The following is a 24,448-nucleotide window of genomic DNA, read 5'->3' as shown; positions in this document are numbered from 1 at the left end:
ATTTTCTCGAAAAAAATCTCAATTTTGATATGAATTTATAACAAATACAATAAATTTTATTAATTTTCATAATTTTATTATTGTCGACATAATTATTTAATATATTTATAAATTTAGATTTTAAATAATATAAATATATTTCATGTTATATTTAAAATACACATATAATTTATATATTAGGCGATAACTAATTATGTTTACTTAAAAAAATAGTTTACCTATTAATATAAATATTTGATTTATTAATAACACAAATAAAACTATTAATAATTTAATATAAAGTATTTTTAATCAAATTTATAAAATAATTATTTTTATTAATTTTGAATTTAATATATTATTAATTATTAAAAACATTGAATAATATAATAATATAAGAAAACTATAAAATATTCACTTTTTTCAAAAGTTTGCGAAAAGTTTTGACAACAGAAACACGTGTCACTCGTAACACAAGAGGGCGTAACACGTGTTGTAAGGCATGAGTTGATCGTTGGTTTGAAAACAAATCCAACGTTTTGTTGCAGTTTTGGTCATAACTAGTGTTGTGTCCGACGATGTCCTCTAAGTTTGAGTGCTATGTGACCATCAATAAGAAGAAGTGGACGATTGTCATCAACAAGAAGATCAATTGTGTCAACTTTGGTGATGTCTATCGACAAATATGTAAGACATGTGATCCCAAACTCAACATTTCTCACGAGACACACGTCTTCGAGATGTTTGACGGCGACCACTTCAAGCCGTTGACCAGTTTCGGGGCACCAATCAAATGTTTGGCCAGAATTCGAGTAAATTTACCGCCAGATGTCGATAAAGACAAAGACCAGTCAACTGAAAGAATCGATAATATAGACAACAATTCACGTGCGAAACGACACAAATCAGATGATAATAGGGATAAAAGTGGTCAACAATTTGTCTCATCATTTAAACCATCAAACGATGCGACGACCAGTGGATCGTCTGTACAGACAACACATCATTCAAACAATGAGTACAAGAAGTCTAAACACAGCAGCAGTTATAAGAAAGAGTCGGATCGCGAGTCCAGACGTAAGGAATCACACAATGCTTTTAAAAACGAAGGAATTGTTGTTAAAGAAGAGAAAACTTGTTGTGAATTGTGTGGCAAAACGTTTACCACAATGACTGACGCCGTCAAACATATCCAGAGCTTTGAACATATGAAGAACAAACGTGAAGACAGTTTTGATGAAATCGATAAACAGTTTTTGGCTGAAATCAGAGACAAGAAGGATATTCGTTGTTTACTGAGTCGAAAGCAAGAGTTGAGTAAATTTGGGGAAAAAGAGAAACGAATTTTTATAAAACACGGCATTCGTCTGAAGGATGGCATCGGTTCCCAGTCTTATGTATGCATCCGATGCGACCAATCATTTCATGACTCACTCCAAATGGTTCAACATTTCAATCATTACATCAATCAGAAACCAATGCCAACCAATGAGTCTATTAATGAGTGTCCGACTAGTGATAAAAGGACAGCAAAGAATGTTACAAATAGTGACGATATTAGTGACACTAAAATTGTTGATTTTAAAGTACCCGAAGACGTGGCCGACAAAGTTAAACAATTAGAAAGACAGGGCTTTCAAGTGATACCTAAAAGTAAGCATAAGTTTGTAATGAAGTGTCGTTTCTGTGATTTCTATACCAAAAGCATATCGAAGTCATTCAAACACATCGAGAGTGAAGAACACATCAAATGGAAGACTGAAATGCCATTCAAAGGAATCGATCGATTGATTGTTACAGAATCGTCAAACAGTTCCGAAATCGATTGTCTTTTGGCCCGAATTGAAGCCATTCGTGAGATTCCCTATACAGTGAAGGAAGAGTTCTTGAGTCACGGCATGAAAGTGAAGGATGGTTTGGGTGCCAATGCTTATGTCTGTACCAAATGCAACGTCTTGTTTGAAAGATTAAGTGACTGTAAGAATCATTTGAAAGATTTTAAGAAAATTAAGAACTCATTGCTTAACAAAAACAGCGATTCGATCGCCGATGAGTTGGACATTGAAAAGAGTGCCGATTTTGAGCTATTTATCAAACAATTGGAAAGTAATTGTGAGTCAATCGATTCAATTCTTCGCAATGAAGGTATCAAATACAAGAAATGTGATAAATCTGTTCACAAACACTTGTCTGTCGATTGTGATGAAGAGATTCCTGACATTTATTATCACTGTTTGTTCTGTAACACCAATTTCTATAGTAAAGAGACGGCATTATATCACGTGAACCGTTCATTTCATAAAAAGATCCGAAGGGGAGAGTATATGACTCCCATTGAGGCCATGTTTACTGTAAAGAGTGATCGCATTGACGAATTGGACATTGGATTCGCTCGTATGGAAGCATTACAACGATTAGACAATAAGACGAAGATTGACTTAAGAGATAAAGGCATCCGACTTAAGGATGGTATCGGTGCTGACGCTTATGTATGTCTTAAATGTAACAAATCGATAGCTTGTGAGACCATTGATTCGGCTCTTTTTGCTATTATTCGGCACAACACGAGTCGCGATCACTTGAAGTTTGTCTCACATTAATTGATATAAATTTTCTAATGAATATGAAATCTCATTAAATGTAAAATAATTGCTTTAAATTGTTATAACTATTACCTAAAATATAATACTTTGTGGTCATCAAAGAATCAAACAATTTGTAAATATTCTGTATTTTTGAACAAATAATTTTCATTTATATTTAATTTTTGTTATGTATTATTTTTGATTCATAATTTAACATGTTCTCCACATTAGATGATTTATTCAAATTTATAAATAATTTAAAATTATTTGTTTAATAGACAAAGTTGTCCACAAAAATTTAATTTTTTTCAGAGTAAAATCAATTATTTTTGAAAATTGCAAAAGTTGTACATTAAAAAATTGAGTTAATAGATATTTAACACATCATTAAATTTATAACAATTTATTTTGTAAATTGTGGCCATAATTGTAAAAATAAAATACCGGTAGTTTTAAAATTTAATGATGTGTTAAATCGCTATTATTAAGTGCAAGTGTTTTACAGAATATGTTAATATAATTCTTACCGTCACTGTTCCCAAAATGTTTCAAAATTTTGCAACACTAGAGAGTATATAAAATTAATTTAAATTATGATTTCTTTTCAATGATAAATATCCTGTAAATTGGATGTAGTATTGATAGCAATGGACAACAAACGACATCCTTATCGGACCAGTTTTATTGACTGCCATTTTATACTTACTAATAACGCATTATAAAACACATAACTTTAAATTATATTTATTATAATATCTATTAAAAAAATAATTCAAATTTGTATTATTTATTACGGTAAATGTCAATGTTTTTTTTTGTTATTACGGTAATTACAATGACTCAAAATATTTATCAATAAATTATATTCAAAAATTGATCATTTTTATATTGGCTTATTATTTTGTTAAAATAAATAATTAATGATTAGTTATTTTAAAACAATGATTTCACAACTTTCTATCAATTTATTATCACTTATTTACTAATTTTTCCTATATAAGTATTATATCGCAAATGTGTAATTATTAATCATTTAATAATTGTATAATACATATAAAAATTGTTGGCATTATTTAAATACAAGTATATTTGTTTTATCATTATATAATATATTATATATAACATATATATATAAAGTATAATCAACGATAGAAATGTTGGCCTCAATAGAGTCGCAACACTTTTTACAAAATTAAAAATCAATGTTAATTAATTGAATAAATTCAAACATTAAATTTCAAACAAAAAACCAATTCATAATTGAATTACAAAATTGTTTTCGTATAAAACAACTTAAATTTAAAAGTTAAAACAACTTATTTGTTAACTAAAATGAATTATAATTATATTAAAAAAGTAAACCTAAAATAAAAGCATAAGTTTTTTGCATAAATTTGATTATAAATTGTCTTAAAATTGCTTAAATCGTTTTTCACACATCTTTAAATATAATCCATAAACAATCATTAAAAGCATTAATTAATAATAAATTCAAAAATGAGTTTTTAAGACTTAAATTACTTTTATCTAACAATTTGTTCGCTATATTTGGTTAAATCTTTCAAATTATTATTTTTAAACAAAGATCAATAAAAAGTTTTGCGAAAAACACTTTAAACAACACAACAAAACACTGAAAAATATATAACAGATATAATAGTAATTTTGATGTCAGTGGTTGTCAAGAGTGTAATACAACAAATAATAACAATATATTATATACTGTAATAACAAACAATAATAACTTAATAAAAGATTTGAGTAAAAGAGTAAATTTTCAAATGGAAAGTCAGATATTTGACTTATGGTATGGATTGAGAGGTCGGGACTCATGAATAATTGCAATGATTGGATAGTCAATTGTGGGTTAAGTGGCCATTAAAAGCTCTCAACAAAAGGACCGGGAAAAAGGCCAGTTTTTCCGGTACGCTGTAGTGTTCCCTTATACCAACCGTCCTCTCGTTTCTTATGGACATAAACTACATCACCTATTTGTAACTGCAATTCATAGTCACTATTTGGTGGATAAGGCACAACACAACGAAACCTTTCCTTAACCACTGGAGGTCCTATCGGTTGCGACACTTGTGGTGAAACCTCTTTCATCAATGTTTTGGAAGTCATTCGATTCTTAATGACCTGTTTTCACATCATATCATATAATTAATTATCAAAATATTTATCTATTATTTTTATATAACTGAGTGAATGTGAAAAATAGATTAACTCAATAGTACTTATAAGTGTATGATTAGTGTATGTCATCGGAAGTGATGATTAGTAAAGTATGAGACAAGCTATTTGTTTTCACAAATTTTATAAACAAATAAAACTTACAGTATTTGAGTCATCAAAAGACGATTGCTTTTTATGTGCGGCCGATTCAGTAAAAGACTCGTTAGGACACGAACCCGACCTAACATGTAATGGAGCCGTACTATTGGTACTATTGGGAGATGTGTCCACAAACGATGGATTATCACATGAAAAACTATTATTAGTGTTCAATTGATTTTTGCGTTTAGGTATTCCTGAAGTGAAACGTTTGATAAAATTTGATTTGTCTTTAGTTTTAGCCTCCTTTTTATCAATTGGTGGCTTATGACTGCTCTGTGTCGACATCGATGATGATGAAGACGACGACACGACCGACACGTTAGGCGGTGGTGTTATTGATGTGTTTGATATCATAGATAGCGTGTTTCGGGTTGCGGCCACTTTCGGCTGATGCCATTGAGTACTTTATATATGTAATCATGTATATAAATAAAATAAAATTTATATTTTAATATCTTATTTAAATGCTATTAAATCATCATAAATATATAATTATGATATATCATATATTATACATCACTACAAAAAAACATATTTTGCGATTTGATAGTAGATATAAAAATTCATTGTTAATATTATGAAAAACATTTGAGAACTTATAATGATATTCAAGACTTTAATGTCATTTTAATAACACTTTTCATATGAGAAATAAATTTTTGACTTTAAAAAATACTAATAGTTGTAATCTTTATGAGCAAAATATTTATACATTATATACTTTGTATAAATAATAATTCTAATAAAATTATAATACTTTTGTCAGTAATTCCCATTAAAATAACTTACAATAAAAAATTATATTTAAAAAAGTTGTTTCTCGGAAAACATTAAAGTGAATTAAATGTTGGCATCAAATGCATGTCTACTCCTCTAAAGCCTATTCAAACTCTAATGGTTTTCTCATTTAAATAAAGTATAGTAAGTATAGTATTTCATTAAACATTTAGTAAAAGCATATGAATTTAGCTTTTTATATCATATTATACTAATATTTATAATTATGTACAAAATTATTATATAATCGGTGAGAATATTACCGGAACTCAAGATTACTCTCTCTCTCTCTCTCTTTCCCTTTAGGGACACATCTAATATAAAAACTGAAATATTGAGTTAATAATACATTATTTCTCTATATATTTGGTTTCTATAAAACATCATAGTTAAAATTGTTAATATAAAAATTATTTCAATTAATATCAATGTTTTTAGTTGAAAATAGAGATCATTAACACAACATTTGTTAGGATAAGTAATCGTTGAAAATAACAGAAATGTCTTATACAACTCATTAATCAATATAAAAATCATTTGTATTATTAAAGACATAGTTTGCAAACTATTTTTAATTTCAAAATCAATTACTTAAAGTGATTAATGATTTAATTGTAATTTAAGAACAATAATATCGAAATAATTCCAAAACTTTTTGTCCTTTAAATCATATAAAATAATGAATTTGTTTTTATATGATTATTCATTGATAATCAATAAATTATTAATAATAATTTAATGACAAAAACAAGTTATTAATTAATATAATTAAATTAAGACATATTTATAAGTTATGCTGACCTTTGAGTAAGTGAGGACTGGGATGTTGACTGCTGTTTCGAGATTAGAAGTGACTGATTGATTGCTTGAGCCAATTGACTTTGTGGTGAGTTTGGATCAACCGATGGTTTATTAGGCACTATAATACTACTTAATGGACGAGAGGGTCGTTGAGTGGGTGGTGGTGGGGGTACTAATGATGTTAAATTTCGAGACATGTCGTAAATGGGTTGACCAGTAGGTCGCGGTCGTGCATAGACTGTTGCATTGTCTGTGGCAGTGTTTGACTGAACACCAGTATCACCTAATACTGGATTTATTGATGGCTTGGACTGTAGTACAGGCTTTGGCTTTAAAACCGGTGGCTCTTTAGACAATTGGTTATTCTGAGACATTGGCTTTACATTTATTATGGATTGCGGTGTCACTACATTACTGACATTAACTGCACAGTGATATTGAGACACAGGAACCGTCATCCTATGTTAACAAATAAATAGATAATATATAAATAAATATATATATTAGTTATATAGTAAACAATATAACAGTACTAATAGTGACATATAAAGCAATGCAATACTTGGCTAATTGGACATAATTTCCGGGAAATACACCAAATGTGCCGCTCTTTAGTGACACCCCTTTATACCATCCGTCGTGACATTTCTGACCGACCGAATAGAGCTCTCCTTTTCGTAATTCTAACTCATCTTTCTTTTGCGGCCTATAGTTATACAGTGCAACATAGCTATTGATACGACCAATTGATAGCGCCATACAATACAAAACAAACAAAACCATGGCATCGACAGACACGACAAGAGATGTCCAGTCAAATAAAATTAATATATATTATTAAATTGTAGTCATTTATAACATAACATAATTAGTAAAATTAAATAAAACAAAATTTGTTTCAAATGTGTTCCTAAAGTCTCAAATACTAATAACAATTCCCACCATTTGATTCATTTTTATAGCTAATAGTCTAGTGTTTAATAAATATAAATAAATTAAAGAACTTATTATTACTTCATTACAAATAAAATTTCATTACTCCCTTAATGCTAGACTCGGAATTAATTAATTTATTATTAAACAGTTACTATTATATAAACTAATTTAATACAAAATTATATTAATAAAGTCATCAGTTAGTTATTTATAAGCCAAAAGTCATGAGCAGATAGGATTTGGTGTAAACTATAGCTATGGATTCAAACATAAAAATGCAGTTAAATACATATTATAGCAGTTAAAGCACAAATACATAGCAAACATGATTGAAACCTAATCTAATAAAAGATGTTTTTTCTATTTTTGTTTGGTATGGCTTTTACTATAAATTAAACATCTATTTAGTTAAGACAAACGGCACGTACAGTATATTTGTTGACTGTTGTTGTTGTTGTGTTTCATTGGGTGGACATGTATTTTGCACTTCTTTTAAGTTTATATTGTTGTTATGATTATTATTGTTATTATTATTAGTATTATTATTATTGTTGTAATTGTGATTATTTTCTCTTAAACTCTTGCGTATGACTGCCGTACGGGCGAACTCAGTGGACCACTGGCTCTCTTCGTCTTCTTCAATAGATGTACTCAACATCTCCATAGAGTGTCTTAATGACGATTGGCTTTGTTTGACGACATTTCGCTCTTGACTGACATGTTGTTGATGTTGTTGTTGTATTGTTTGACTTTGGTTTGGTTGAGACTGTTTTGTCGTTGACTGACTTGTAATGACTTGTTGTTGAGATTTATTAAACAATTGATTTATGGAAAGGCCAGCCATCGATGTACTCGTTTGTGAACTCAACGGAAGCAATTCATTGATACCCTGTTGTTGGCCATCATTGCGATCGCCCGATGGCTTCCTATTGCTTTTGATGCCTATAGTTATTAATTATAATCATATAACAAATTAATAATAATTTTTAAGTCATTAAGCAATAAATGATTAAATATTTTAAAACTTTGTGTTAGCATTCATTTAGTACAACCATATCTTTGTCCAAAACTGACAACTGATTTATCTGATGGACACAAAAATGTCATTAAAGCTAGTAATCCATTGTCTCTCCTATTTCTCTTACAATGCATTTAATTATTAATGAATTTGCAATACTATGTCATTAATTATGTGTATATATATGTGCTGTCATTATATAATACAATTTGTTGTGTATAGAGCACAGTCAGCCCAATACTATTGACAAAACTATTTTATCCCAACACACGTCTCGTCCGGTCAAAGTCATGTCACGGTATACTCCCATAAATGTATGACTTAATCAACAATACAATACACCTTATTGTTTAACTTATAGTACATTAACCGCTTGGTTATAATATCATTAACAAAAAAATATGAAAATATTTTGACTAAAAATACGCTATAATTTACACAATATATGTATGAAAGTGATTCAGTGATTGATTTAAATGAAAGAGTCGCTGAATATAATGGTCTATCAATGAAACGGAAGGTCATATAAATAGCATTTTAGATACGGTTTATGTATTTTGTATGGCATTTCTTTTGCTAGCAAATAAAAATCGATACTTAAATGAGAAAAATTTTGTGGTTTTGATTACAAAATCAATACTCAAAAGGAAAAGCCATTAAAAATGTTAAGAAAATGCGAGAAAAATGTCAATTATTATTATTACGGGTTAAATGTTTAAATTTGATATATTAAAAATCATTTTGAAAATCCTAACTAAATAATAAACATCATTATTATAATATACTCTAACATTGTTACTATTTTATTACGGATGACACTTGCATTTATAAGATGCATAACTACTATTTGTTTTGACATTTTAGTGTAAAGTAGTTACAGTAGTAATAAATTATATATTTCTATTTAATAACTATAATCTATTGTATTAATATATTGAAATATAAAAACAAATTACTGGTAATATAACTTAAAAAACCTAATAAAACAATATCTCTTTCATTTTTTCTTATAATTATGTTGTAGAGCACAAAGTTTTGGAAAAGCAAACAATAAATAGTAATTAAAGTAAATAAAAGATACAAAAAATGAACACAAAAGGCATTATATAATAATATAGTAATAAAAAGTGATAAATAGTTTATCGATAAGAGTTTGTTATAAATTTTACTCAAAATTGCGTTTAAAAGAGAATAAAAATTTTTACAAAAAATCGGTAGTAAAACAACTAAAAACAATAGTAAAGTCAAAGTTTAAAAATCATTTAATAATTAATTAAATTTTCTCATTTTGTTTACTTTATTTTTATTATCGCACTTAAAATAAAATTTATAATACAACCATAAATTATAATTGAAGATTAAATAATGATAATAATTCCAGTAGTACAGTATAATGTATGCGATAACAAAAATAAATATAAAAACTATTATAATAATAATAATAATACATAAGTTAAAGTAAATATAAAGTTGGAGACAAATAATTCAAGATATTGAAGAAAGTGGGTCTCAATTATAAAAATAAAATTTTTAATTAATTCAAGACAACCAATTGAAACATAACTTATTAATTTTTTTTTAATAATTATTGATCAGAGAGTAGATGGGGTCAGACCTTCTTTGCCTTTTTAGGTTTTTTTATAAAAAAATAAATAGTCAACTCATATATTGAAAAATATAACAATTAATTAATTACATGTTTGAATCATTTTTATTAATTTTTCATTCATTACATGATCACTATATAGAATAAAATTATAAAAATATGTAAATAAAGTAAATGTGCAAAAATGTAATTTAATAATTAAACAACCTAGATAACATATGATAAGTCAAGTTAAGTCTAATTATATGAATATCTATGCATATCTCTAATAAAAACAGTTTCATTTTGCTTTACAAATTATATGTCCGTCATTAACATATAATTAACAAAAAAAAGAGTTATTAATAATATAATAATAACGTGAGTGTCGGGAGATTAGTAGCTAAACTATAAGGTGAGCCCTAAACCGCACCCGTAGTACTGTCGCCCACCCCTTCCTCATGTATGTAATAACGTGAGCGTTAAGTAAATGTTTTGCCATTTATATGGCAAACAATTTTAAATGAATGAATAGTTTTATATCATTATATAAGGCATACCTTCGAGAAGACGGATAAGTAATATATTGGGCGGTAATTCATCGATAGGAGTGACGCACTGAACCCGACACTCGGGACATAACAGTTCCCGTCGTGAATGTACGATCTCTAGCAGACATCGGCGGCAAAACGTGTGCTGACACGGCAGCACCCGAGCCGTCGCATCCAATTGATCCAAACATACCGGACATTCAAGAGCTTTGTCCAACAGATCAGTCAACAAATTACTTGTCAACACATCCATACTGTTTGACCAATAATTCAGTTCCCGAGTGTCTTCACTGCCAATACTTGTTTACGGGTCGAGTCTTTGGATGTGATTAACCAAACAAGTGGTCAGAGAATAAATAAACCGTTGATTATTGACATTATATCTATATTTCTCTTCATAAACGATATGATATATATATATATATTTAAATACAATTTAAATATTAAAGTAAACAGAGATTAATGAAAAATCATTTTCATTTGATAGCTATGTTTATAATAAGTTTTTGGCAAATATTTTGTTTCATAAGAAAATGGTTTATAATTTTCAGTTAATATAAATATTATTATTGTTTGTCTTTATTACTAAATCATTACAATAATAATAATAATAATAATAATAATAATAAACTCAATTAAAGTGTTTGAAAATTGTATTCATATTATTATTAGACTCGATATTTATCACAAATGAAAAAATACAAGTTATTATTGTTCACACAATTATATAATTTTAATAAAAATAAATATATATAAAAAAGTAAATGAAAAAAATGATTTCCTTATTATAATAAAAACATGAAAAAAGTAATTGAATTATAATAACACTTATAATGAATGTAATGATAGAAATGTCATTCAATTGGTAAATGCCATCAATTGATCACTCATTTGGTGTCATTTCATTGGTTTATAAGCAATCATATCATTGATTATTGAAATTAATATATTGTTAACACTATTAACATAATAAACACAATTATCATCACTAGTATTGACAATATGTCGACAATTGTGAAGACCAGTCAAGACATACCACAATCACTAACACCAACACAACTGTGTTGTCGTCTCTCTCTCACAACAAACACAACAACATTGAGAGCTTAGAGTCAACTAAAAGTGCAAAGCATTGGTATCAATGAGTGTGTGTTTGCAGACAATCATTGTGTATAAAGTAATAATACACAGTATGTATGGGCCATACAGTATGGCATACATAGACTACACCAGTGCTTCTCAATGGCAGCACAGGGCAGACACAGTCAGTGAGTGAGTGCAGTCTCAGCACATTCCCAAATGCCAGTCCCCCCTCTCACGGCTCACATATGCACTGGCAATGTGTTCATACATACCGTAGCATTGATTTACAGTACACATTGTACTACATATAGTACAGTATATGGCGATAATACCGGTGATGACGCTTAAAGCATAGGCAGTAATATCAGTATTATTTGGTGGCATTTATTTCCTTTACTCTACAGTTAGCCCTAAGGCTATCATTTGATTTGCTTCTCATAACTAAAAAGGAATTCATCGCTTATATAGTTTTTCGGTAAACACATACACACTGTCACTCTCTTTATGAGAGGGGATGGCTATCACACATAGGGATAGCCAACAGGTTTGCCTTTTTTCACTGTTTGCCGACCGGACTATCACTTTATTTATAAATTATAAGATGTATTATATAGTATACCCTTAATATCAATATTTTGTTTGTTTTACTTAAAAGGGTTTAATATTTGAATCATTCAAAAGCATACAATTGATAATTAATTAAACAATTATCATTAATGTTAGCATTTATTCAAAAATGATAACATTTTGTCTAAAATTTGATGACCCCATCAAACATCTGTCCCCCTTATCCGGCACCTAAGGGTATATATGTATTGGTATGAAACACTTGGTTATTCCCTAATTTCAAACCAAACATTTTAGTAAATAGTTTCTCATATCAGACAACAAACATAACTTATTTTTGTTGGAAAAATCGTGTTTAGAAAGCAAATGTTACAATTATTTATTAGTTACAAGTATTAATTATTTTTATATTTTAAAATAAATTGTTTTTAATTTTTATTAATAATCATATTTTGGGGTCATTTTGAAGACAATGATAATGTAATATAATATAATGTAATATATAATGACCAGGGTCATAGTTTTGTGTTTTTTGACAATTTATAAGCAAATCACACAATTTAGTCAAATTTACTTTTTTTATTTCTCTTTTTACTCATTACTTTTGGATTATTTTTTTAAATATATATTTAATATAACCTAAATTTCTAACATAAATTCACTGCATAATAAAAACACACAAATTTATACATATTTTAATTAACACCTGTATTTTTGCCATTTTTGAAAAATTCCGATTATTATGGCTTTGTAAAAAAACTGTTGATAGTTATGTAATTTTTTCACACTATCACTATTATTATTATTTAATTAACCATAAAATTGATTTGCTTTTAACCATTATTTAATTTAATACATGGACTATTACTTTCAATATTGAGATTCTCTGAAAAATAATTTTATTGATAACTTTACAAAAAATATGGTGTATTTAAAGATTATTATATTTTGTATTAATTTTTATAAAATTTATTAATCTTATCAGACACGATATAATCATAAAATTCAAATAAATTTGATACTTTAATACAGTAATAATAATATAATTATAATAATAATTTCTTTTGTTGCAGATGTTTATGATTGCAAAATATATTTTGTGATCAAATATTTATAATTAAAAAACTACAGTAAGTCTATAATTATTAATTATAGACTTATTGTAGTTTATTATAATAAAATTAATTTTTCAATATATGAGACAAAAATTTACATAAAATATATATTTTAGAATTTAAAATTATGCGGTTTTTAAGAAATTAAATATAATTTATTTAAAAAATAACTTATTTTTAAAAATGAAATACATAAAAATTTTGCTTTAATAACATCAGGCATCATAATTTAATAATTATGCCTTAAATTTTATGTACATATGTTTTGCTGAAAATTTGCTATACAAGTAATTCAGTAATATAGCTAATGTTTCCTTTATTTTAAAGAAGATATATATATTACTGATTATAAAAAATAAAACTTAAATATTTTCTCTGAGTTATATATAATTTTTAAATAACATAAAAATCTGGTTTAAACTAATAAAATGTATGGAAAGGAAAGAGAAAAAATATAAATAATTTATGCTTTAATTTTCAGAAAACATAAAATAAGTAAAAAACAAATAAAACTTAATTTTTCTAGAGATTAAATTCTAAATAAAATAACTGTTTTCCCATAAATTTATTTACTGTCCCATTGTTTATTTAATGCATCATTAAAATAATGACAAAAACTACTATATGGTATGTTTATGTTTAATATCATAACAATGATTTTTAGACATTATATTGAGTCAAACAGTTTATGAATGAAATAATTTTACATAATATCTGAAGTTCTGAACTTTAGATTTTGTTGAGATGAGAGAGAGAGAGAGAGAGAGAGAGAGAGAGAGAGAGAGAGAGAAAGAGAGAGAGAGTTATAACTTATAAGCATCTCATTTTATTTATTAATATAACTACTGTTTGTTAATTATATTACATTTAAATTTTTGACGACAGAGACAGTGATTAGGAAATTAACTCAATAATCATTAAAATAATGGAGTAATAGTCTAATAGATAAAGGAATATAAGTCTATGGCCTTAAATAGTTAACAAGTTTGAGTCATTCATTTCAGGGATGAGCTGATCTCCTGTACCTGTATTTCAAGTGATTGTGTGTGAGAAATATTTTTGTATTATAAAAGGGGGACAAAACCTGTAATTTCTCAATGAATGCAAAGAAAAAAAGCAAAAGAGAGATAATATAAGTAATGGATGGGAAAGAATGCTTAACATTACACAACATAACAAACATTATATAAAAAGTCTCATTCATTCAGGCATTTAAGTGAAGGACGTATTGGTTGTTTGAGCAAATAAATTGAGTTACCATTAGTTGGCACTCATGAGTGAAAAACAACTGAATCACATCCACATCACATCACTTCTCTCTTTCTTTTACTCTATGAATGGCGACTAAATAAATGTTAATCAATGAGAACCAAAGTTGACATTTTACAAATTATGTATATAATAATAATTTACAAAATATTTTATTGTATGGAAATTACTGGATATAAATACATGTATATGTATATAATTTTTACAAAACTGTTTTGTAATCTAAAAATTAAAATATAAATATTTGATTAATTAAATCTTTTAAATTGTTTAAATGAACAACAAAATTCAAATAATCACTAATAATTAAATACTATGTAGAATATTAGGATTATATTTACTTGTGACTGAATTTGTGTAACATTAAGTTATTTAACAGCTTATGTATGTAATATACCAACCCTATTGAAAACGCTTTAAGAGCACTTCCTGTCTGTTTAAATAAACTTTCTTTTTGTTGTCTTATATTGACTTATGAGTGTGGGATGGGATGGCCTGTAATGGATGTCTTAAATTATACATATATGATATGATATATCCCATTCTCATATCAAAAATCACAAACACAACACATATTTTATTTTTATATAAAATTTACTCAATTAGAAAAAATCTTTAGAACTGCATATAAGGTATAATGTATTTAGTTATTAGATTATATTGTTTGTATAAATATGTAAATTTTATATATTGAAATCACAATATAAATAAGTTTATGTTATTTAAAAGTTAATATTTTGATGCTAAGTTTATTTTTTAATAGCTTTAGTTATTTAAACAAAATTATAATTATGATTTTTAATTATTATAATTTTAAACAACTAATTTCAACAATTTTTATCATTTTTAATTTTATTAACTCATAACATTTCAAATTTATTTCAAGTTGAAATAAATAATTTTAGGAATGAAATAAAATTTCAATACTTGGAAATAAAATGATGAAATCTTATGAAATACTAATTGCTTTGAATATGTTAATTGCAAACACTATTTGCCAAAAAATAGTTATAACAAAGTCTATTATTATTATTATTTAATGTATGAAAATATTTATACTGTATTTCTCTCTCGTATTCAATGCTCTCTTTGTTAATAACGATACAGTGTTTTATCATTTTATCAGTAGTAGTAATAGTACTCTATCTAAATGTATACTAAATATATAGACAATACAATATATACTGTAATAAGCAAACACAGTATTCAGGTATGCAATGAATCTCTATTAAGATACCAAAGTTATACAATGTATACATTATATTATATATAGTACTGTTTATAAATTAGCCTATAAATACACTTTATATGAAAATCATATTATGAATATTTGTATGTAAATATGAATATTTATAATAAAATATTTTATCAAACAAATATGCATTTTAAACATGAATAGTTTTACTACTTATATAATATTGGTTTATTTAAATAACTTTATCTAAAATTTTCTTTCATTAAAATATAATATTTTTATTTAAATAATTCAATTCAACAGAATAATAATACACAATAAATCTCATTTTGAAGAGTTATTCAAAATCTTTTGATATACATTTATAAATTGCATTCATATATATTCATTAGTTAATACCATTATAATGATTGTACTGTACATACAATGCATAATATGAAAAAATTGGAGTATTTTATTGAGCATCTAATGTGTTAGTCTATCATTTTCTTGAATCAATAGTCTAACTCTAAGTAACTTAAAATAACTATAATTTATTTTGCATTTCCAAATAAAACTTATATTGAATTTTATTGATAGTTAGAAAAAAACAATATAACTATACTTTTTTAATATTAATAATAATTATTTTTAAATAAATTGAATTGCTTTTATGCTGGGTATAATAAATGTATAATCAACTAAAACAAATACAGGTACAATATATACTGTATATAATATAACTTATACTCTAGTAATGGGAATTAATGATATACAAGATTTTGGTTGCAGTAAAAAACCAGTCAATGGTTTCAGTCATTTAACAATTATATATACAATTTATAACGTTATATCCCTTTAAGCCAAATCAGGTTCCGGTAATCATTATATAATTGCATTTAATATTATATCACATTTGACTCTATTAGTAATAAATTAATGCATTAAATATAATAAATTTTGTATACAATTATTTATTCAATATTTTAATCAATATATGAAAATTCATATCTGGTGCCGGGTATAAAAATAAGTGTATGTATGTGTATGTGTGCTAGTGATTGAGTGTCGGCACTTAATAAACATAACCAGACATCGCTATCGATCCCAATTGCCATACCTTTAATGAAAGTATGCCAATCATTTTAAGATGTTTTCCACAATACATGCAATTTATTGATTAATGAGTTTATATATCAATCAATCAATTATATATATATAAGCTATTCGCCAACAAAATTATTATTTCATAAATTACAGTAATAATAATACATATACAGGTAATATAAAAATTTATTGATTAATGATTCTTACGAATATATCTTATATATTAGTAAATTACATTTACCGGTAATATTATAACACATTAAATATACAATTATACCAATTAATAAAAGTATTATTCAGTATACCGTAAGACAAAATGATATAATAAGCTTATTATAACTTTTATATAGAAAATATTAAAGAATTTTTAAGACAATTTATAACAACAAAAATCTTTTCATATACTAAATATTCGTTTAATAAAATAATATTTACTGTATTTTTATACATTATATACATAGCATAAACATAATATAATGATACATAAAAATTATGATTATTTATACAATTAAAATTAATTTAAAAAGTAATTATAATTTAATTGATATGTTTGTTGAGTTGTTGGCTGACATTGTGCTGGTATGACATTATCTAAAACACCATTATTTTGATTCATTTGTTGATTATCTGTACCATTAACTACTGTTTGCATCGCTGATTGAACTATAGATGTGGGTAATGCTTGATCTATCGGTGCTGTATTTGTATGATTATAATAATTAACAGTTTGTTTGCTATGATTGATTGATTTGTTTTGCGGCCGTTTTTGTTGTTTTAATTGATTGTGTGGTCGCTTTGCCCGAAGCTTTTTCATTGTCTGTCGTTCGGCCTCATCGTCGGAAAACTCGATACAGTCTTCGGGGGGTTCGTTATTGTGACGCCACGAGGCATCTGATCCTTTCAATCGTCGGAGTTGTTCAGCAAATATAAATCCTGTTATCGGTTGCTGTTGTTGTGGTGCATAATATATGGGTTGTCCAACTATTATGTTGTCGTCCACAATGTCTTGATTGCTGTTAAATCGGACCGCATATCGCGGTTCAATCACTGGTCCAAACACATCAAATATCTGTCCCAATGGTTGACCGTTATTGAAGAACAGCACTGAATCTAAGTCAAGAGCTGGCATTAATCTAAATGATTGAATGACAACCAATTGGTCGACAATTGACGAAATGGTTCCCAATTGTGTTAGTTCTTCGATTTTGACACTAATTGTCAACTTTTCAATGGGTGGTAAATCATCGAGACTTAGTTCACCCTTTGTTTTTATTTGTCTTTTAGGTTTATTTCTTGTCGTTGTTTGTTCATTATTAAACTCTTTATTTTCATCGTCTTCTATGGTAATACACTCAACATCTTTGTGTTTGTCGATGTCTTCATCCGAGTCTTCACTTGAAGACAAACACCAATCGGATGACGAAGAAGATGAAGACTCATCTGGCGATGGCTCTCGTGATCGGCGGCCAGTTATGACTTGAATCGAGTTTGAGTCCGAGTCTGTGTCTGAATCTGATCCATACTGACTATGAATAAGTTGTAATGCATTTGAAGACATTATTACCACTTAATTATCAATAAACCAATAAATGTAATAAATATTCAAAACATTATCACATGTTTTGTCTAATGTTTCACGTGATTAGTGTTAAGCTTTATAGTTATTACGAAATGTTTGTACTAATTAATACTTAGAGATAAAACATTATTTTAGTATATTATGCCTTATAATAAAAAGGCCTAAATATAAAGTGATATTTTCATTACGCTTTCAGTTTCATACAAAAGTTGTATTGAATTTAGTGTTGAAGTGAACGACAAAACATAACATCAATTAAATCATTGACTTCACTGAACATTGCATTGTTTATCACCATTGGATCAAATTAGTGGTGATAATAGTAGTGGTCATCAATAATGGCGAGAAACACCATTGAGATACCGCTGAAAGAATCGGCCGACGAAGTGATTGAACTCGATTTAGATGAACTGCCCGATTGTCGAGAAGTCCTTCAGATTCTGCAGTCAGAGTCGGCACCGCTTAATGTTTGGATCCAATTAGGTATCAATTGATGGCAATTATCATTACAAATGTTGATATCATATATAATTTGAAATTTAATTTTGTTTGTCTAGCGTTGGCTTATTATAAGCAAAACAAAGAGCAAGACTTTGTTCAACTTCTGGAGAGTTCACGAACTGATGCTTCGCTCAACTATTCGGACTACGAAAGGGATCAGATGAGGGCGTTGGACACATTGGCCGCCTATTATGTCAGTAAAGCTAATCGGGAGAAAAATCGCGAAAAGAAGCGCGAATTGTTCGCTCAGGCGACTGTCCTCTACACGAATGCCGACAAAATCGTGATGTATGAGCCCAACCATCTGGTCGGTAGAGCCCACTTCTGTCTGTCCGAACCCGATAAGATGGAACAGGCAGACGCACAGTTCACGTTTGTCCTCAATCAGGCACCAAATAATATACCATCACTTTTGGGTAAGTGTACAGTAATATGAATAATAGTGACTGAAGTCTAACGATTTGTTCAATAATGATCACCGATAGGCAAGGCTTGTATTAGTTTCAATAAGAAAGAACCAAAAACGGCGCTCACTTTTTACAAGAAAGCCCTACGAATTAATCCCAATTGTCCGGCAAATGTACGGTTAGGAATGGGTCACTGTTTCTACAAAATGAATAAACCAGAAAAGGCTAAACTGGCATTTGAGAGGGCCCTCCAACTGGACCCACAATGTGTCGGTGCACTTGTTGGCCTTGCTATACTTGAGTTGAATTTAAAGGCACCCGAAGCTATTAGACGTGGAGTGCAAATGTTATCCAAAGCTTATACCATCGATCAAACTCATCCAATGGTTCTCAATCATTTGGCTAATCATTTCTTCTTTAAAAAAGATTACAAAAAAGTACAACATTTAGCTCTTCACGCCTTTCATAACACCGAAAATGAGGCGATGAGAGCCGAAAGTTGTTATCAATTGGCGCGAAGTTTTCATATTCAGGAAGATTTTGATCAGGTTTTTTGAATGAAATATTTAGTATTAAAATTTGTTATGTTTACTAATATATTGGTATTGCCGGTAATTGTATTGAACAGGCCTTCCAATACTACTACCAGGCCACTCAATTTGCTTCGGCATCATTTGTATTACCTCATTATGGTTTGGGTCAAATGTATATTCACAGAGGAGATGTCGATAATGCCGCCCAATGTTTTGAGAAAGTACTCAAATCGTATCCAAACAATTACGAAACGATGAAAATCTTGGGCTCTCTATACGCTCAGTCCAATAACCAAACAAAGAGAGATCAGGCGAAACAGTTTCTCAAGAAAGTCACTGAACAACATCCCGATGATGTTGAGGCGTGGATCGAGTTGGCACAGATTCTCGAACAATCAGATCTTCAGGGTGTGTATTGTTTATACCATAATTATTAGTATGTATTTTTTAAATGATTTATCAAAAATGATAGCCGCTCTCAATGGATACGGAACTGCTATTAAGATTTTCAAAGAGAACCAAATGGACATTCCGGCAGAAATTTATAACAATGTGGCCGCACTTTACTTTAGAATTGGAAATCTTAAGGAAGCGATGAATAATTATACGATGGCTTTGAAGAGATGTAATGAAGAGATGGAACACGAAGAACACTATTTCAAATCAATATCAGTGACCATTAACTACAATCTCGCCCGACTTCATGAGGCTAATCATGATTATAATAAGGCAGAAATTATTTATAAAAATATATTGAGAGAACATCCTAATTATGTGGACTGTTATCTGAGATTGGGATGTATGGCTAGAGATTTAGGACAGATTTATGAAGCCAGTGACTGGTTTAAGGAAGCACTTCAGGTATTTATTGATAATTATTTCTATAATTATGGATAAGAATTGTTTGAAAATAATTTGAAAAATGTTGTATAGGTTGAGAAGGATCATCCCGACGCCTGGTCACTAATCGGGAACTTGCATTTGGCTAAACAAGAGTGGGGTCCGGGACAGAAAAAGTTTGAGCGCATTCTGGCTCAGGAATCAACATCACAGGACACTTACTCTATTGTTGCATTGGGTAACGTATGGTTACAAACATTACATCAGCCGACCAAAGAAAAAGATAAAGAGAAGCGCCATCAGGAAAGAGCTATTCAAATGTATCGTCAGGTTCTTAAGATTGACGCCAAAAATATTTGGGCCGCCAATGGTATCGGAGCTGTTTTGGCGCACAAGGGTTTGTTGAAGTTTTTAAATTTATTGATTAAATTATTTGATTTTATCTGTTTATAGGTTACGTAAGTGAAGCGCGAGATATTTTCTCACAGGTTCGGGAGTCGACCGCTGACTTTCCCGATGTCTGGATAAACATTGCACACATCTATGTTGAACTGAAACAATATGTAAGCGCAATACAGATGTATGAAAACTGTTATCGACGCTTCTACTCGTATACCAACACCGATATAATGCTTTACATGGCTCGGGCTTACTTTAAATGGGGAAAAATAAGGGAATGTAAGAATATTCTTCTGCGTAGTCGTCGTGTTAATCCACACGACACGGTCTTATTATTCAATTTGGCGCTTGTCTTACAAAAGTTAGCCGCAAGTGTCTTAGAGGACACAAAAAGTTCATTGAGAACAGTCCTCTCAGCAGTTCATGAGTTAGGTTTAGCACAAAAATATTTTGGATTTCTTAAGAAAAATGGCGATAAAATGAAGTTTGATTTGAGAATGGCTGAGATCGAAGAAAAACAGTGCCAAGACTTGTTGTCGCAGGTATTTATTGGTTAAGATATTAACAAATTAATTATTATTTTTAATATATTTCCACACTTTAGGCACAATATGTTGTCATCAGAGCGAGACGTATGGATGAAGAGGAACAGGAAACTCGTCGTAAACAAGAAGAAGAAAGAGAGACATTCAGACAAAAGTTGTTGGAAGAGCAGCGACAGAAAGAAGAAGAAAAATCTAAACACGAACAACAACTCATTCTTAAGAGACAACAGTTTGTCGAACAATCAAAGAATAAACTTATATTCCCTGAAGTAAGTGAAGACAAACCAAAAGCAAAGAGAAAGCGTTATATGGATGACGACGGCTTTGTCAACGATAGCTCATCCGATGGCGACGGACCCGAACGTATCAAACGACCACTTAATCTGGCAGAAGGTATGATTGATATTTGTTGTTGAATTGTTTCGGTAGTCATTGTTTATTCATGTTTTAGGAGAAACCAGCGAAAGTCATCGCAGACGTAAACGAAAACGAAGAGATAGATCAGAGTCAGGATCTGATGCAGATGTAAAAGAAAGGAATGAAGAGAGAAGAAAACGGAGAGAAGAGGAAAGACTCAAAAGAAAAGAGAAACGAAAGAAAGAGAAAGAAAGTCGAGGACGTGTTCACATCCATCAAACCGCTGATTCAGTAAAATCACAAAAACCCGGAAAGTTTAAGTCGAAAGAGTATATCGATTCAGACAGCTCTTCGTCATCGGGTGAAGACAAAGAAGCAAATCTTGTTATCAATGATGAAAACAGTGATAATGATGGCGACACAGGTTTGACTACATTTTAAGTACACAATAGTTCATTACATTAGTAATCATATCATTAAAATATAGGTTCAAAACGCAAGTCTGTATCCGATAAGTCATCGGATTCAGAGAGATCCAAATCATCGCGATCTCCATCGCCTTCCGGCAAAATATCATCGGATGTGTCGTATAGTTCAGCATCTGATGATGAAAAGGACAAAAAGATTGAAAAGAAAAGAAAAAGAGTTATCAGTGATGACGATAGCGATAATGAAGAGCAGAAGAGGATAGGTTTGAATTTTGTTTGATTACCATTTGAAATGATAATAATATAAATATATCTTATTTGATATAAAGTTGCTGAAGACAAGAAGTCATCGGATAATTTAGATAAATCTGAAAAAGACTCGGATTCAGAGCGATCCGAACGATCGGCTAAATCTCCTTCACCGGTAAATAAACTATCACCAGATGTGTCGTACAGTTCATCTGATGAGGAAAAGGAGGACAAACCGGATAAGAAAAGAAAGATTGTAATCAGTGATGACGATAGTGACGATGAAAAGAGTGACTAATTTTAATTAAATATATTTATAATTATGTAATTTGTTAAGAAAACAGCAATTTATGTATAACTGTATTTCATAATTAATTTCATCCGTGTATTCAAATTAATATCATTTTATAGTTTTAATTTAAAATTATGGTATATTATGTACTGTTATTAAGTCCCAACTATTTTTGTTTTGTCAATGTATTGTTGATCACTGTATAGAATCTGTTTATTATTTTCACTAATTATTATTTTGTTTAATTATTAACAATAAATAAAAATTTTACATTTCATAAAATAATCAATAATTAAAATATTTAATTTGCAAATCTATAAAACATTGTATAATATAACTTTTGATTATTAATTACCGTTTATTAATTAATGGTTAGATTATTACAACAACAAAAAAATGAAACATTACTATAACTATACGATAATACAGTATCTAAACTAATTTTGACTAAATATAAATACATAAAATAAGTTATAGCATCACAATATTGTGCACCTATTCTACAGTATATCTACTAAATCTATGTCAACTACACACACACACACACACAGTACTATCAATTATTGATAATTTATTTTTATCGATAATATACTGTATTATAAACAATTAGACTTTTAATTTAAATGCTTATACAATATAAATGTCATATATATTATAATGAATTTGAATAACAATGTTTCAGGTTTAAGTAAGAGGGGGTTAAGCCAAATGACCCCCACCTAAGATCGAGATTTTATGATTTAACCCAACTTTTTGACAAAAATTGAAACAATTGTGGCATAAAAACGACGAGAATGTCTTTTTTCAAGTTTAAGAAAATTATTTTTTTAATTTAATTTTATTAAAGTGTTATTGTTTTTATAGATTATATGAATGTAATTATTGATTAAAAATAGATAAAAATTAGGTTAAAATTAATCTAAATATAGTATTATTTTAATTAAAATATATAACTAAAAAAATATAAAATTAACTATTTGTTGAAAAGACAGTAATATTACAATTTAAATAAAATTAATAAATAATATATACTGTATATTAATAATAATAAAGTTTTTATTAATAATTTTTAAAATTTTTTCAATTTTATAATTACTTGAATTAAAAATTTAACCAAAATTAAGTTAAATAATTAATATTCAGTCAATATTTATATAAAAATAACATTTAAAAAATAAAAATATGTACCAATAAACTAAAATATTAACTATTATTTAAAAAATTAATTATTTTATATTATATACAACAGAAGCATTTGAATGTAATAAATAATATCATAAATAAGTTTATTAATAAATTATATTATACACATATAATACAGTCTTTCACCTATTTATTTCAAAGTATTTCAAAACTATTTCATAAGTAAACATATTTATTTCACTCTGAACACAGCTATTTCAAAAGTAAACTTATTTATTTCATTACTCAAAA

At 28.2% G+C, this 24,448-nt stretch overlaps 4 protein-coding genes across 5 annotated transcripts; 2 read left to right on the top strand and 2 right to left on the bottom strand.

The window, feature by feature from the left end:
- The first annotated feature begins 444 nt into the window (after window positions 1-444).
- Window positions 445-2,320, top strand: LOC128960975 (uncharacterized). Of its 2 annotated transcripts, none has more exons than XM_054307163.1 (2): window positions 445-1,956; window positions 2,015-2,320. In XM_054307163.1, exons 1-2 carry the CDS (start codon window positions 558-560, stop codon window positions 2,263-2,265), a joined length of 1,650 nt encoding a protein of 549 aa, XP_054163138.1. In that variant the 5' UTR covers window positions 445-557; the 3' UTR covers window positions 2,266-2,320. The 2 variants fall into 2 exon arrangements, with proteins under 2 accessions (XP_054163138.1, XP_054163139.1); XM_054307164.1 differs by having other exon boundaries at window positions 445-2,124; window positions 2,240-2,320.
- A 1,652-nt stretch (window positions 2,321-3,972) lies between these two features.
- On the bottom strand, window positions 3,973-10,976 carry LOC128960885 (E3 ubiquitin-protein ligase SH3RF1-like). Its single transcript, XM_054307043.1, has 6 exons — window positions 10,579-10,976; window positions 7,844-8,357; window positions 7,042-7,209; window positions 6,480-6,938; window positions 4,902-5,304; window positions 3,973-4,703 (listed from the first exon to the last, which is right to left on the bottom strand). Exons 1-6 carry the CDS (start codon window positions 10,820-10,822, stop codon window positions 4,443-4,445), a joined length of 2,049 nt encoding a protein of 682 aa, XP_054163018.1. The 5' UTR covers window positions 10,823-10,976; the 3' UTR covers window positions 3,973-4,442.
- A 6,458-nt stretch (window positions 10,977-17,434) lies between these two features.
- On the bottom strand, window positions 17,435-18,522 carry LOC128961566 (H/ACA ribonucleoprotein complex non-core subunit NAF1-like; the record flags this gene model as incomplete). The annotated part of the gene is made up of 1 exon (XM_054307816.1): window positions 17,435-18,522. A coding segment is annotated over exon 1 (1,008 nt), but the record flags the coding sequence as incomplete, so codon positions are not given.
- Window positions 18,523-18,652: 130 nt separating this feature from the next.
- On the top strand, window positions 18,653-23,123 carry LOC128961946 (RNA polymerase-associated protein CTR9 homolog). Its single transcript, XM_054308279.1, has 11 exons — window positions 18,653-18,946; window positions 19,021-19,380; window positions 19,450-19,919; window positions 20,000-20,312; window positions 20,377-20,765; window positions 20,838-21,141; window positions 21,198-21,685; window positions 21,748-22,081; window positions 22,140-22,469; window positions 22,533-22,736; window positions 22,803-23,123. The coding sequence occupies exons 1-11, from the start codon at window positions 18,802-18,804 to the stop codon at window positions 23,018-23,020; spliced, it is 3,555 nt and encodes a 1,184-aa protein (XP_054164254.1). The 5' UTR covers window positions 18,653-18,801; the 3' UTR covers window positions 23,021-23,123.
- Window positions 23,124-24,448: the final 1,325 nt, after the last annotated feature.

This window comes from Oppia nitens, unplaced genomic scaffold (assembly GCF_028296485.1).
Source record: "Oppia nitens isolate AA-2021 unplaced genomic scaffold, nextdenovo-longstitch-racon4-pilon3 scaffold5_pilon_pilon_pilon, whole genome shotgun sequence".
In the NCBI taxonomy this organism is placed as follows: Eukaryota; Metazoa; Arthropoda; class Arachnida; order Sarcoptiformes; family Oppiidae; genus Oppia; species Oppia nitens.
Note: the sequence above shows the minus strand (reverse complement) of the source record. Positions and strands in the feature narration are given on the sequence as shown.